Source organism: Alternaria dauci, chromosome 1, assembly GCF_042100115.1.
Source record: "Alternaria dauci strain A2016 chromosome 1, whole genome shotgun sequence".
NCBI classification, from domain to species: Eukaryota; Fungi; Ascomycota; class Dothideomycetes; order Pleosporales; family Pleosporaceae; genus Alternaria; species Alternaria dauci.
This window is the reverse complement of record NC_091272.1, coordinates 2,240,959-2,252,346: the sequence shown is the minus strand read 5'-3', so window position 1 is coordinate 2,252,346 and position 11,388 is coordinate 2,240,959. Positions and strand designations below refer to the sequence as shown.

Genomic DNA, 11,388 nt, shown 5'->3' with positions numbered 1-11,388 from the left:
ATCGAACAGCACATCGAACATGTTGCTCCTAGTGCGACGCATGCCCGCCCTGTGTGCCCAACTCAGAGGCAAGCTCGCTGCCCTTCTTGAATGTGCCGTCGGGGTTGCGCTACAAGTAACAAGTTAGTTGCGAATTCATCAGCGATTGCTCAAAGCAACTTACTCCGCTGTCGTTGCTCGCTGTCTCAGCACTGGACTGGTTGGATCCGTGTGAAGCATGTCCGCCTTGAGCGCCCAGCTGCAAAGGTGAGAATAAAAAGTCAGTGTATGCGTTACATCCATTCCGTACAGTCACAACGAACCTTGCTAGCGACCTCGGAGCCCTTGGTGAAGGTGCCGTCTGGGTTGCGGCCCGGCTCACTGCTGTTGGAGGTAGTGTCTGTAGCACCATGGGAAGCATGGCCACCCTGTGCACCCAGTTCGGAAGCAAGCTCACTGCCCTTCTTGAAGGTGCCGTCAGGGTTACGGCCAGCATTGCCGCTGCTGCCAGTAGAAGTAGACTTGAAAAACGTCAGTCACTGTACACGAGCGTGAAGGTATTTGGTGCAGCTTACGTCGGTGTTGCCAGAGCCGTGGGAAGCATGGCCGCCCTTGGCAGCAATCTCCTTCAGCTCATCTTTTGGCAAGTTCGCGAAGTTGGAAGGGTTGGAAGAAGCCATTGTTGAGGTTGTGATTGTTTGAGGCGAAGAGTTTGAGTTGTTGTGAAGACGGATGATAACTGAGTGAGGTGATGGAAGAGGAGAAACAGGTACGTCTGTTTGTATTACTCTTTTGTACGCGCTCCTGTTTGCTCCCCTAGGCAACATCACGTCACAAATGCGGGCAGCAAGCCTGCATAAGGCTACAGTGCCCACCTGGAGGCGCGCCAGTGCAGATCATACAACCGCGCACATTTGATTTGCCAGGTAAAACGGTCATCGTGATGGGGAAGCCATTGCAGCCTGCTTGTATCCCTGTGCGGTGTTGCGGATTGTGTCAGAATGAGGTGTGATGTCACCTCACGTGACTCGACGCGTCGCGCGAACTCACGTGCTGCTGGAACACGCGACGGCCAATCAGGGGGTTCAGTGGAAATGACTAGCTGTCTTCGACGTCACGTCTGACGCGAATGCCTGAGGCTGGGAGAGCCCGTGTAAATGCCCGCGATACCGACACGACTGTCCAGTTTCCTTATACCATTATCATCGGTAATCCGCGCTTCCCCTCTGATCCCATACTCCACACCGATTGGCATTGCAACTATGAGTCTCAAGCGTAAAGCAGCGACTGCGGCTACTGACGCGTCCAAGAAGCCCAAGCAGAATGGCAGCATCACCGCCTTCTTCGGCGCGCCAAAACCCAACCCGAACGCGCCAGCCAAACAAAGCGCTGCTGCAGCAAAGTTCGACAAAGACGCATGGGTTGCCAAACTTACGGACGAGCAGAAAGAGCTGCTGCAACTCGAGCTAGACACACTACACGAGAGCTGGCTACCACACGTCAAGGACGTGCTGCTTACTCCTCAGTTTCTCGAATTGAAGAGGTTCTTGAAGAAAGAGCTCGATAGTGGAAAGACTGTATACCCGCCGATGCAGGACGTGTACTCATGGTACGATTCCCCATGTCTTCTAATTGAAGTGTCCCGGATTAGAGAGGAGGCTAATCATCAATAGGTCGCGGCATACACCCCTCAATACCGTCAAAGTCGTCATCACAGGTCAAGACCCATACCACGGCCCCAACCAAGCCCACGGTCTCTGCTTTTCCATCCGCCCACCGAACCCTGCGCCCCCGTCGCTTCAGAACATCTACAAAGCTCTGAAGAAGGAGTACCCAGACTACAAGCCACCGCCAAACAGGGGTGGTCTTCTGACGCCCTGGGCTGATCGTGGTGTTCTGCTCATCAACACCTGTCTGACTGTCCGTCGTGGCGAGGCAAACTCACACTCAGGCAAAGGCTGGGAGCTTCTCATGCAAAAGGTCATTGACACTGTTGCGAAGGTGAGGACAAACGGTGTTGTATTTCTGGCATGGGGCTCGCCGGCCCAACAGAGGACCAAGGGCATTCCCGTCGACAAGCACCTCGTGTTGAAGAGTGTGCATCCCAGCCCGCTGAGTGCCTCGAGAGGTTTCGTAAGTTTCGCGACACGTCTTGATGTAGTCAAAGTACTAACAGGAGGCAGTTCGACGCAGGCCATTTCAAGAAGTGCAATGAATGGTTAGAGCAACGTTACGGCAAAGATGGTGGCATTGACTGGGACCTGAACGTTGATGCCGAAAAGACCGAGCTGTAGCTGTTTGATTTTTGCGTTTGAGCTTCTATGGGTCTTGGATGTGGCGCACGGCGTTGCTTTATAACCTTTTCTTGGGTTCTCTACCAGAGTTGGGCAATAAAAGAGCAGGCATGAGAATGTGATTAAGCTCACTGTAAAGATGGCAACCATTTCGGAACATGATTTCACTTTTAACACGCTCACCTCAGTCTTCTTCTCTCCCCGAAACCCAGAGCATACCCCTCTTCACCTGTCCCACAAACCAGTTGTCCTCGTACGCTTCATCGAAATGCCCTAACGCCGTATAGAACACTCTTCCACCCTCGATATCCTGACACCACTAAATGTACGTGTACGAAGTAAGTATACGTCTCATATTCAATCTGTACAGGGGTATTGCCTACAGCCAAAGGGTGGTCAGCTCCATGCTGCCCCCCGCTAAACGTTTCCGGATCCCCCTTCAGCAAGATTCGCAGGTTCTTGTTCTCCCTAGGATGCGTGTGGAAATTATACCACTCGTCCTTCCAGCCCTCACGCCCACCGCAGCATTTCATAATTTGATGTTCCTGAGAAGCCTTTTCTGGAAGGATAGTGCCCGCTTCAGGGTCAGGATGCATGTTGAAACTCGCACCGATCAATTTCGTGTAGTATTCGTTTCCTTGCATAGCTGCGGCCGCACCGTGGATGGCCACGATACCGCCCCCATTTTGCACCCAGAGTTTCAATGCGTTCAGTTCGGAGGGAGTGAAGATCGCGTCGCCAACGTTTTGGAGAAGGACGATCACGTGGTATTGAGCTAGCGAGGAAGATGTGAATAACGACGCCTCCTCGCTAGCTGTGACATTGAAGAATCCCGCCTCATTGGCCAATTTTCGGAACATACGTATTCCGGCTGGGATAGAATCGTGGCGATAGCCGGTAGTCTTACTGAAGACGAGGACATTTAGGGGTGTGATGCTAGCCATGTTGATGGCGCTGTCCTGGCGTAATTTCCAGTAATCCGCCTAAGTCGTCTGCTTGCCTCAAATGGTTGTACTCACGAAAGAGCAAGCGGTAGTTGCTGGCAAAGGCATATATCACAGAGCAGACATACTGAATTAGGCTGAAGTGCAGTTCGACCCGGTACATGACGTCATGTATACCAACACTCTTGCAGAAGGAATCTCACAAGACAGACGTGCTACTTGTCCTGGGATATGCAGCTATACATTTGGACGTGAACGTCTTCAGTGACTACGAGACTGAAGTCTTGTTTAGGATCCTGCCCGGAAGCATGAACTCTTGGTACATGATGAAAGACCAAGAATACAAGCTTCCTCGGTTTTGCGGTTGGGGAGAAAGCGGCAGTAAAGACAATCACCAGAAGAGAAGAGAGGAAAAGAGCGAAGCGTTTGCATCTTATCCATCTCAGTGCTGGAATGCATCCAAGGTAAGCTATGGTGCTGAGAGCAGCTTGTCAAAACTATAGTATAGTAGACAGTATACGCTGCTGGTGCTCGAACTTCGCAATGGTCATGGTAAGTGCCGTTGATTCCAACCGGAACCATGCAAGCGAAGACACGAAGACAGGTCAGCGCTTATGGCCCAGCTTTCGAATGGCGATGCGCACCGTACCTCGCGATCCGAACAGACAGCTCTTATCATTGCACGTGTTTGATGATATGTGGATTCTCGCGAATTGCAAACAGCCATGCCAGCTGGGACAAGGAGATGCCTTGCTGATTGCAACCTTGGAAGGTTCATCCTATTCTCGAAGACCAGGGCAGGCACACCTCGCTCAGTCTTGCCAACGGTAAACACCGTGGTGGGGTAAGTTTCTTGCCACCTACTATTAACAGGCCTCCTCCCGTTCGATTAGTGTGACCACCAAAGCCTGTCTGCACACAAGCGTGGTGTTTTGGCGATCGCAACTAGGTAGGTCAAAGTGTTCCGGGCGAATTGCAGGGGCCGGCCCGCATGCCAAGCCTACCCACCAACAGGAACTGCCTCTTCAGGACAGGCTCGCTCTAAACGATGATACTTCCACGCCAACCATCTACTATCTCGCATATCACGCCCGCAGCTGCAATATAAATGGAAGCTTGGTATAGCTTGGCCAAGGCCCTACGCGGGGAACTACCGCCGCCATACGCCGTGGTCGATCACACCTGTAGTCGCCCGTGTTGATCATGGCTAGATCTTATCGCTGTCTGTCGATGTCTCACTGGACGGCAATCATAGGTACTGTGTGGCTCCCCGTCCAGGATCACGATCCCACTGAAGCCACAAGAAGATCGTTCGGGAGTGGCCCGTAAGGTATCAAAGTAGAGGCAAGGGGCTCGTTCCCCACCAGTGGCAGATTGCCTCGAAGTTGTCTGTTAAAACAAGTCTCAGGAATATTTCCTCAGCCGATCTCCATGTTGCAAGGAACTCACAAACAGTGTCATGTGAAAGCAGGCACTAACGGCCGAACTCACCAAAACACCTTCTAGGGCCGGAGACACTACTCTACACTATCGATGGCATGATAGCGTGTCAAAACAGCTTCCCGTTTCGCGTTGAACACGGGGTCTTTAGGTATCCATATTTCTACAGCAGATAAGCAACATGCTGGCGGATGACTTGCATCAAGAATGCTAGGCCGTAGAGGGAAATTGTAACTTCAACAGTACGAATCACCGCTCTGCCCAGCCTTTTCCATTCTACATGTGGAAGGACCATTGGCTTTCCCCTGTTCTAGTGGTCTTGGGGCCTCCAGCTCACCTGGACTACAGGACGACAGGGTGGCAAGGCTGGTGTACACATCCAAACCAAATACACAGGCCTGTAGAGGAACGGCATGAGTACAAATAGGAGGCGGTTCGTCTCTCATTCTCAGGCCAGTCATCACCACAGACCAGCAGTCTTTCGCTTCCACTTCCAGTCCCGCCATCGTCTCTCAGCCAGCTTCATTCAAGATGCAGATCAAAGACCTCCTCACCATTCTCGCGATCCCCGCTGTGGTCCTCTCAGCAGCTATCCCCCAGGATCCCACTGAGATTCCTGACTGGGAGAGCGGTAGCCAGGAGGAAATTGTTGGTGGATCAGCCGCGGCCGCTGGCGAGTTCCCCTTCATTGTCTCTCTCCAGCGCAGTGGAAGCCACTTCTGTGGTGGAACACTTCTCAACGCCAACACCGTCCTCACGGCTGCTCACTGCGCTGTTGGACAATCAGCATCCACCCTTACGGTCCGCGCTGGCTCTCTGGTGAGAAACCATCTTTCATTCTATTTTCAGCATGCTGCGAAGTCCTATTCCAATATCGGAGTAAACACATAAATCCCTCACAACACCGTGAGGAATGCGAACATGAAGGCTAACAAGCTGTTTTCAGAGCCGTACCTCCGGCGGTGTTGTCGCCCGCGCTTCATCCATCACGGTCAACCCCGGCTACACCTCATCCACCTACAACGGTGACCTTGCTATCATTAAGCTCGCCACCGCTATCCCCACGAGCTCCACCATCTCGTACGCTGCGCTTCCCGCATCGGGATCCGACCCTGCCGCCGGAACTACCCTCACTGTTGCTGGCTGGTACGTTTTACAAACCCCCTTCCAATGTCTACAAGATCTACCCATCTGCGATAGAGTCTTCCGCACCAAGGATTCTTGTCCGCCATTGCACGGCTAACTTTCAATGCAGGGGTACTACTTCGTCGGGCGGTTCATCGCTCCCCACCAACCTTCTCAAGGTTGACGTCCCTGTCGTCTCCCGCAGCTCTTGCCAGGCCTCGTACGGCACATCTGCCGTTACCACTCAGATGTTCTGCGCTGGTCTGGCCCAGGGTGGCAAGGACTCTTGCCAGGGTGACTCTGGCGGCCCTATCATCAACAAGGCCACCAAGGTTGTTCTCGGTGCTGTCTCCTGGGGCAATGGCTGCGCTGCGCCCAACTTCCCTGGTGTCTACGCCAACATCGGTCAGGCTACGCTTCGTAGCTTCGTTGCCGCCAACTTGTAAGGTACTCAACACTTACCAAACTTAAGGGTAGAAGGGAAGCTGGAAATAGTGGGGACGGCTGGGACGGAGGATGGTGGACGGAGGATGGTGGATGGTGGATAGAGTGATGGTCAATGACGGGCTGCTGTAGATACAAAATGGGACATCGTTCACTATACTTTATCTTTCGTTTTACTCTCGTGGATCAACAAGATCACATCAGTCCATCTTCACCCGTCATCTTTGTGGGGCGGTAAACAATGTAAGAAAAGCCAACAGATTTCCTGCATATGTGCTCACAACACATCCGACGCAGTTGTCCTAAGAAGACTCATGCCGGGTTCTCCGGAACGCACGGTATTACTTCGGAGTAGACGTTGTCAGACAATATGTAAGCAGACGTGGGTAGCTTTGGTATTTACCCCTACCAGAAAACACAAATGCAGGTCTGCTGCTGTCTTGGACTAGCCCAAATTATTTTGCGTAAAACACCATTCAAATTTTGGCAACAGATGTCAGTAGCTAAAGACGGGACAAACGTCAAGATAGAAACGAGCCTGGAGGAGGTGAATGCATTGAACTGCGCCGTAGTACCCACTGACTGTCTAGAACTTGAACCGTGCCCAAACAGCTTGTCGAATCAATTCGTGTATCCATATCGATGTATGGAATGCACACTCTCGGTCGGGTTGTTCAGAGAAAGGCGGGGAAACGCCTAGAGAAGGGTCCGAGATCGGGCAAACCGATCTAACCCTTCTTGGAACAACAGGCGTCATCACCTCTCTCTCGCAATCTACTTTACGCGCCGTTATCCTCGACAGCTTCATCGTAAGATTGCAGAATCGTGAAACCATGGCTTCGCGACTCCTCGAACTTCCACGAGAGATCCGAGATCTCATCTATGATTACGTCCTTGTACGCGACGTTATTCCGGTCCACTGTGCAGCCGTCCTATCGGAAGTCACAACTAGCCGCAGCTCTGCGATTTGTAGACAGCTCGACAAGAACTACCCGTTGAGGCGCACACGCGCCACGCGCCGCATTTGGTACATACCTCGCTTCGATGTTGGTCTGACCTCCGCGGCGAACGACTCAGGGGAGCTGAGGAATGTCCAAATGACGTATCAGCTGGGAATGCCACCAGACACGCCGTCCAGTCACAGGATAGAAGTTCGCCTGTTGCAAACATGCCGACAGATTTACCACGAAGCTAGGAAGTCTTTCTATGGGAAAAACAAGTTCAGCTTTACAGCAGACTTCAGCGTCCCGACGGTGTTTGCGTTTCTGTGCGACAGGCCTGCCGAATCCCTGAAGCTTATCTCGTCAATGGAACTTGTCTTAGTGGAAGCGAGCAATTTGAGGGGCACCCTTGGAGCTCATTATCCTGTGCTTCGCAGGTCAACAGACTCGCTTGTGTTGCAATTCGCTTACAACCACTTTACGGATCTTTGTACTCTACTGTCCACCTCGCGCATGGATTTGCGGCGGCTACATCTCATCATCAGCAGTCTACATCAACGATATGATGTAGCTCCTTCTTTGGTCGAAGAATGTTTGTCGTGGGAAGCAGAAAAGACTGATGGCCCGCGACCGTGGATCGCTTCCTGGATTGACCCTTTAACGAAGGTAGAAAGTCTCGAACACCTCAACATACGTTGGGTCTTTGATCGGCCGCGGCTTTGCAGAGTGGCAGACACCATCTCATACATGCGGCGCCATATGCTTGCAGACACTCGAAGCAGGCTAGCTGATCGGCCAGGCGCATTGGAACCGTCCAGACTTGACTACCAATTGCACTATCAAGCCTCCATACAAGATGACATCTCTATTAGTTATGAAGTATCTAGGGAAGACTTGGGCAGTAATAGGTTGGCTGGTGATGATATTCAATCGAGTGGGAGAGAGTCGATGACTGCGTGGCGGCGACAAGTCCGAGAGATATTTGAAGCTTCCGGATGCCTATAGCCTTTTCGTTATACACCAATCAGTCACGAGTGAAAAGAGTGGTTTATGCTGCGACAGTCCACGCTGAAGGAACGCCGTTGCCTGTCGTTGCCGTCAACAACAAAAGCGCCTCACAAATAGTGTGTGCGCTTGTATCGACAGTGGACACCATGCGGTATAGCTTGGGGCTTGGAAATCTGCGTCTCATTGGAGTAAGGGGATCTAAGTTTCCCAAAAGAAATAACGTGCAGCTTTTCGTCTTTGCGCAAGGGATTCTCTAAGTCGCCCACAGCTAGGTTAGCGCCCCACCTGGTTCAACGCCGTTGGCTACTCTCCCTGTCCCAGAAATGCGACCCCTGCAAGCTGACGATTCATAGGCGGCACTTCCCATCTGTAGGAAGCACAGCATCACAAAGGCGTCGCTTACCGTATCGACTACGCCGCAAGAAAATGGCCATCCATAAAACTCCTGGCTCCGCAGGTTCTCATTATGGCTTGCTTGGAGCTGCCACCATTGAGCTAATGCCCAAAGTTATACAGTCTGCTGCTGCCTTCTGCTTGGACGCCTCTTGCCAATGTTCAGCCTTCCAGGGTTCAGCCTTTCGTTGTTTGAACCAGTTCCCCGTTATTCAAATGCCTCTCTCACTTCTTCCTTATCCTATCCACCAGCTATGATGGAACATAACCTCGTTGATCTTGTGTCAAGCAAGACACTTATCGCATTGATAGCACTGATCACTCATTATGCTGTTCACCGTAGCGAGTGGGATAACGACTTTCATATAGTCATCGGCATCTGGATCATCCTTTTTGGCACTATCGCAAGTGTCGAATATACAGCCGCTGCGGGTGCCAAGAGTGCGAGCATTGCGATTCAGCTCGCAGCAAGAACAGCGTCTCTTTATTTCGCTATCTTGGTGGTCAGTATACTACTACACAGAGGGCTGTATCATCGCTTGCAGAAGGTAGGCGTAAGAGAACATCAGTAAAGTCTTTTTTACTGATACATTATAGATCCCTGGGCCTTTTCTTGCACGATTTTCTAAGTTGTACGGCATTTTCGTTGGTGTTCTTTCTACCAATTTCCAATATTTCAAATGGCTGGAGTCCATACATGAATACTATGAAGTGGACGTCATCCGGACTGGTCCACGGGGTAAGTCTTAGAAGTACACCTTTATGTGAGACATACACTGATTTCATATATCAACCTTGGTAGAGGTTACTGTTTTTTGTGCAGATTCTATTGCTTTGGTCCATGGACCCACTTCCAAATGCAATAAAAGCACCATATACTCAACCACCGGCGAAATTGCAGGCCGTGCTCTCCACTTCACAACGAACAGGGACGAACACCGACAGAGGCGCAAGGTCTGGGACCGTGCATTCAATGCGAAAGCCCTTCGCGAGTACGAGCCTCGTTTGAACCGACATGCAGTTGCTCTCATATCGAAACTCAAGGAGCAAACCACACTCTCGTCAGTACGGATCACAAACTGGGTCAACTTCTACAGCTTTGATGTCATGGGCGATATCGGCTTCAACCGCAGCTTCGGTATGGTGGAATCAGGTGAAGAGCATAATGTCATCAAGCTGTTGCATGACAGTCAGGCACCACTGAGTGTCCTTGTACATATTAGTTGGGCTATGCGCCTGATCGCGCGAACCCCAATTGGGTCCCAGCCTCTCTTCAAGCACATGAAATGGAGTGCTCAAGTTCTTGAAGAGCGAAAGAAGGTAGAATGCTCTAACGTTGTACATCCATCTCAATTATGCCTACTTACGCATGGCAGAACACCCCTAAAGAAAAAGACGTCTTCTCCTGTTTGCTAGGTTCAAACGCAGACCAGATAACGCCTGAAATGAACGCTGACTCACGACTTCTGATTATAGCTGGCAGGTAAGTTGATTTGTGTAGATCTCTTATAAGTTCCACGTCGTTGGTTTCGTTTCTTGGTGCTGACGCAGATATCAGTGACACTGTCTCTGCGACGCTGTCTTACCTCTTGTATGAGTTGTGCAAGAATCTCACAATCCAGGCCAAACTCCGCAGTGTTATTGACACGATGGAACCAGAGAAAGCGTATCTTGACGTAGAAGACGTCGCGGAATGTGCATTCTTAGACGGGGTTATCAACGAGACTTTGCGTCTCCACCCTGCTGTAAGTGACTTCAGGGAAACTCTCGTATCCACCATTGACGCATTCTAGACTCCTTCTGGCCCGCAGCGTGAGACGCCACCCGAAGGTCTCACTCTACCTGACGGCACTTACATACCTGGTAAAGTCAATATCTGGATTCCTATATACAGTTTGCAACGTGATTCACGCTATTGGAGGGAACCTCTTTCCTTCATGCCTGAGCGATGGACAGATGAGAGGCCCGATGCTATTATTGAGAGGCGCGCTTTTCTACCCTTCCTTACCGGATCTTGTGAGTATCATGCCTGTACGAACTGCACATGGAACATACGCTGACTTCATACACCTACATTTAGACAGCTGCATTGGTCAAAAGTTGGCCATGATGGAGTTGCGTAGTGTTACGGCTAATTTGGTTCGATCGTTCGAACTTACCTTTGCGGATGGTGAAGATGGAAGCACGATTGAGAACAAGAGCCGAGACTGCTTTACGATGAATGTAGGAAAGATGGATGTCAGACTCACACCACGGTATGATAATTGAACGGGTCATGGCATTCATTATCGGTTTCAACTATCACTTTGTGCCGGCGTTCGGTGTTAATGGTTCTGGAAATGGTAGATGATTCAGAGCCGAGAGGTCAGGTATCATCTGCATCCATTTTCCATCTACAATATCGAACCAACCTCTTTTCTCATCTACAATTATTATTTATCCAATCTTTCTGTATACAAGACACACCGACGAAGAAACTATACTTCAATATGTATCACCAACTCTTCGACCTCTCCGCATATCTCGCATTCTCATTCGACTTGTGATCTCTTCCTCGTTCCGACGACCCTATCTGACACATCTTTCCGACAACAAAGTTCGTCCAATTTCGATCGCAAGCGCAATCTGGATGTGTCCCTTACTAAGACCGAGGCCCGCTCTTTTCGCACACATCTTACGCACTGGTACGCACGCTCCCTCAGCCATCATGGCAATGCGGTCGAAGCCTCAATGTGGCTGTGCACTGTGAGCAGTCCTATATCTTTTGCAGACCAAGAATCTTCCATCTCGAAGATGCGTCACTCACTGTCGCAGTTCACC

General features: G+C 50.9%; 4 protein-coding genes across 4 annotated transcripts; 3 read left to right on the top strand and 1 right to left on the bottom strand.

The window, feature by feature from the left end:
• Window positions 1-28: 28 nt before the first annotated feature.
• ACET3X_000680 (uncharacterized protein) lies at window positions 29-659 on the bottom strand (the record flags this gene model as incomplete). Its single annotated transcript, XM_069448002.1, has 3 exons — window positions 29-109; window positions 303-500; window positions 555-659. The coding sequence occupies 3 exons, from the start codon at window positions 657-659 to the stop codon at window positions 29-31; spliced, it is 384 nt and encodes a 127-aa protein (XP_069310922.1).
• Window positions 660-1,098: 439 nt separating this feature from the next.
• On the top strand, window positions 1,099-3,309 carry ACET3X_000679 (uncharacterized protein). The gene is made up of 3 exons (XM_069448001.1): window positions 1,099-1,588; window positions 1,653-2,112; window positions 2,163-2,427. Exons 1-3 carry the CDS (start codon window positions 1,137-1,139, stop codon window positions 2,271-2,273), a joined length of 1,023 nt encoding a protein of 340 aa, XP_069310921.1. The 5' UTR covers window positions 1,099-1,136; the 3' UTR covers window positions 2,274-2,427.
• Window positions 3,310-5,128: 1,819 nt separating this feature from the next.
• Window positions 5,129-6,228, top strand: ACET3X_000678 (uncharacterized protein; the record flags this gene model as incomplete). The annotated part of the gene is made up of 3 exons (XM_069448000.1): window positions 5,129-5,476; window positions 5,604-5,803; window positions 5,913-6,228. The coding sequence occupies exons 1-3, from the start codon at window positions 5,189-5,191 to the stop codon at window positions 6,226-6,228; spliced, it is 804 nt and encodes a 267-aa protein (XP_069310920.1). The 5' UTR covers window positions 5,129-5,188.
• Window positions 6,229-7,040: 812 nt separating this feature from the next.
• ACET3X_000677 (uncharacterized protein) lies at window positions 7,041-11,056 on the top strand. The gene is made up of 8 exons (XM_069447999.1): window positions 7,041-8,447; window positions 8,529-9,116; window positions 9,166-9,307; window positions 9,371-9,888; window positions 9,945-10,051; window positions 10,127-10,313; window positions 10,362-10,584; window positions 10,649-11,056. Exons 2-8 carry the CDS (start codon window positions 8,727-8,729, stop codon window positions 10,834-10,836), a joined length of 1,755 nt encoding a protein of 584 aa, XP_069310919.1. The 5' UTR covers window positions 7,041-8,447; window positions 8,529-8,726; the 3' UTR covers window positions 10,837-11,056.
• Window positions 11,057-11,388: the final 332 nt, after the last annotated feature.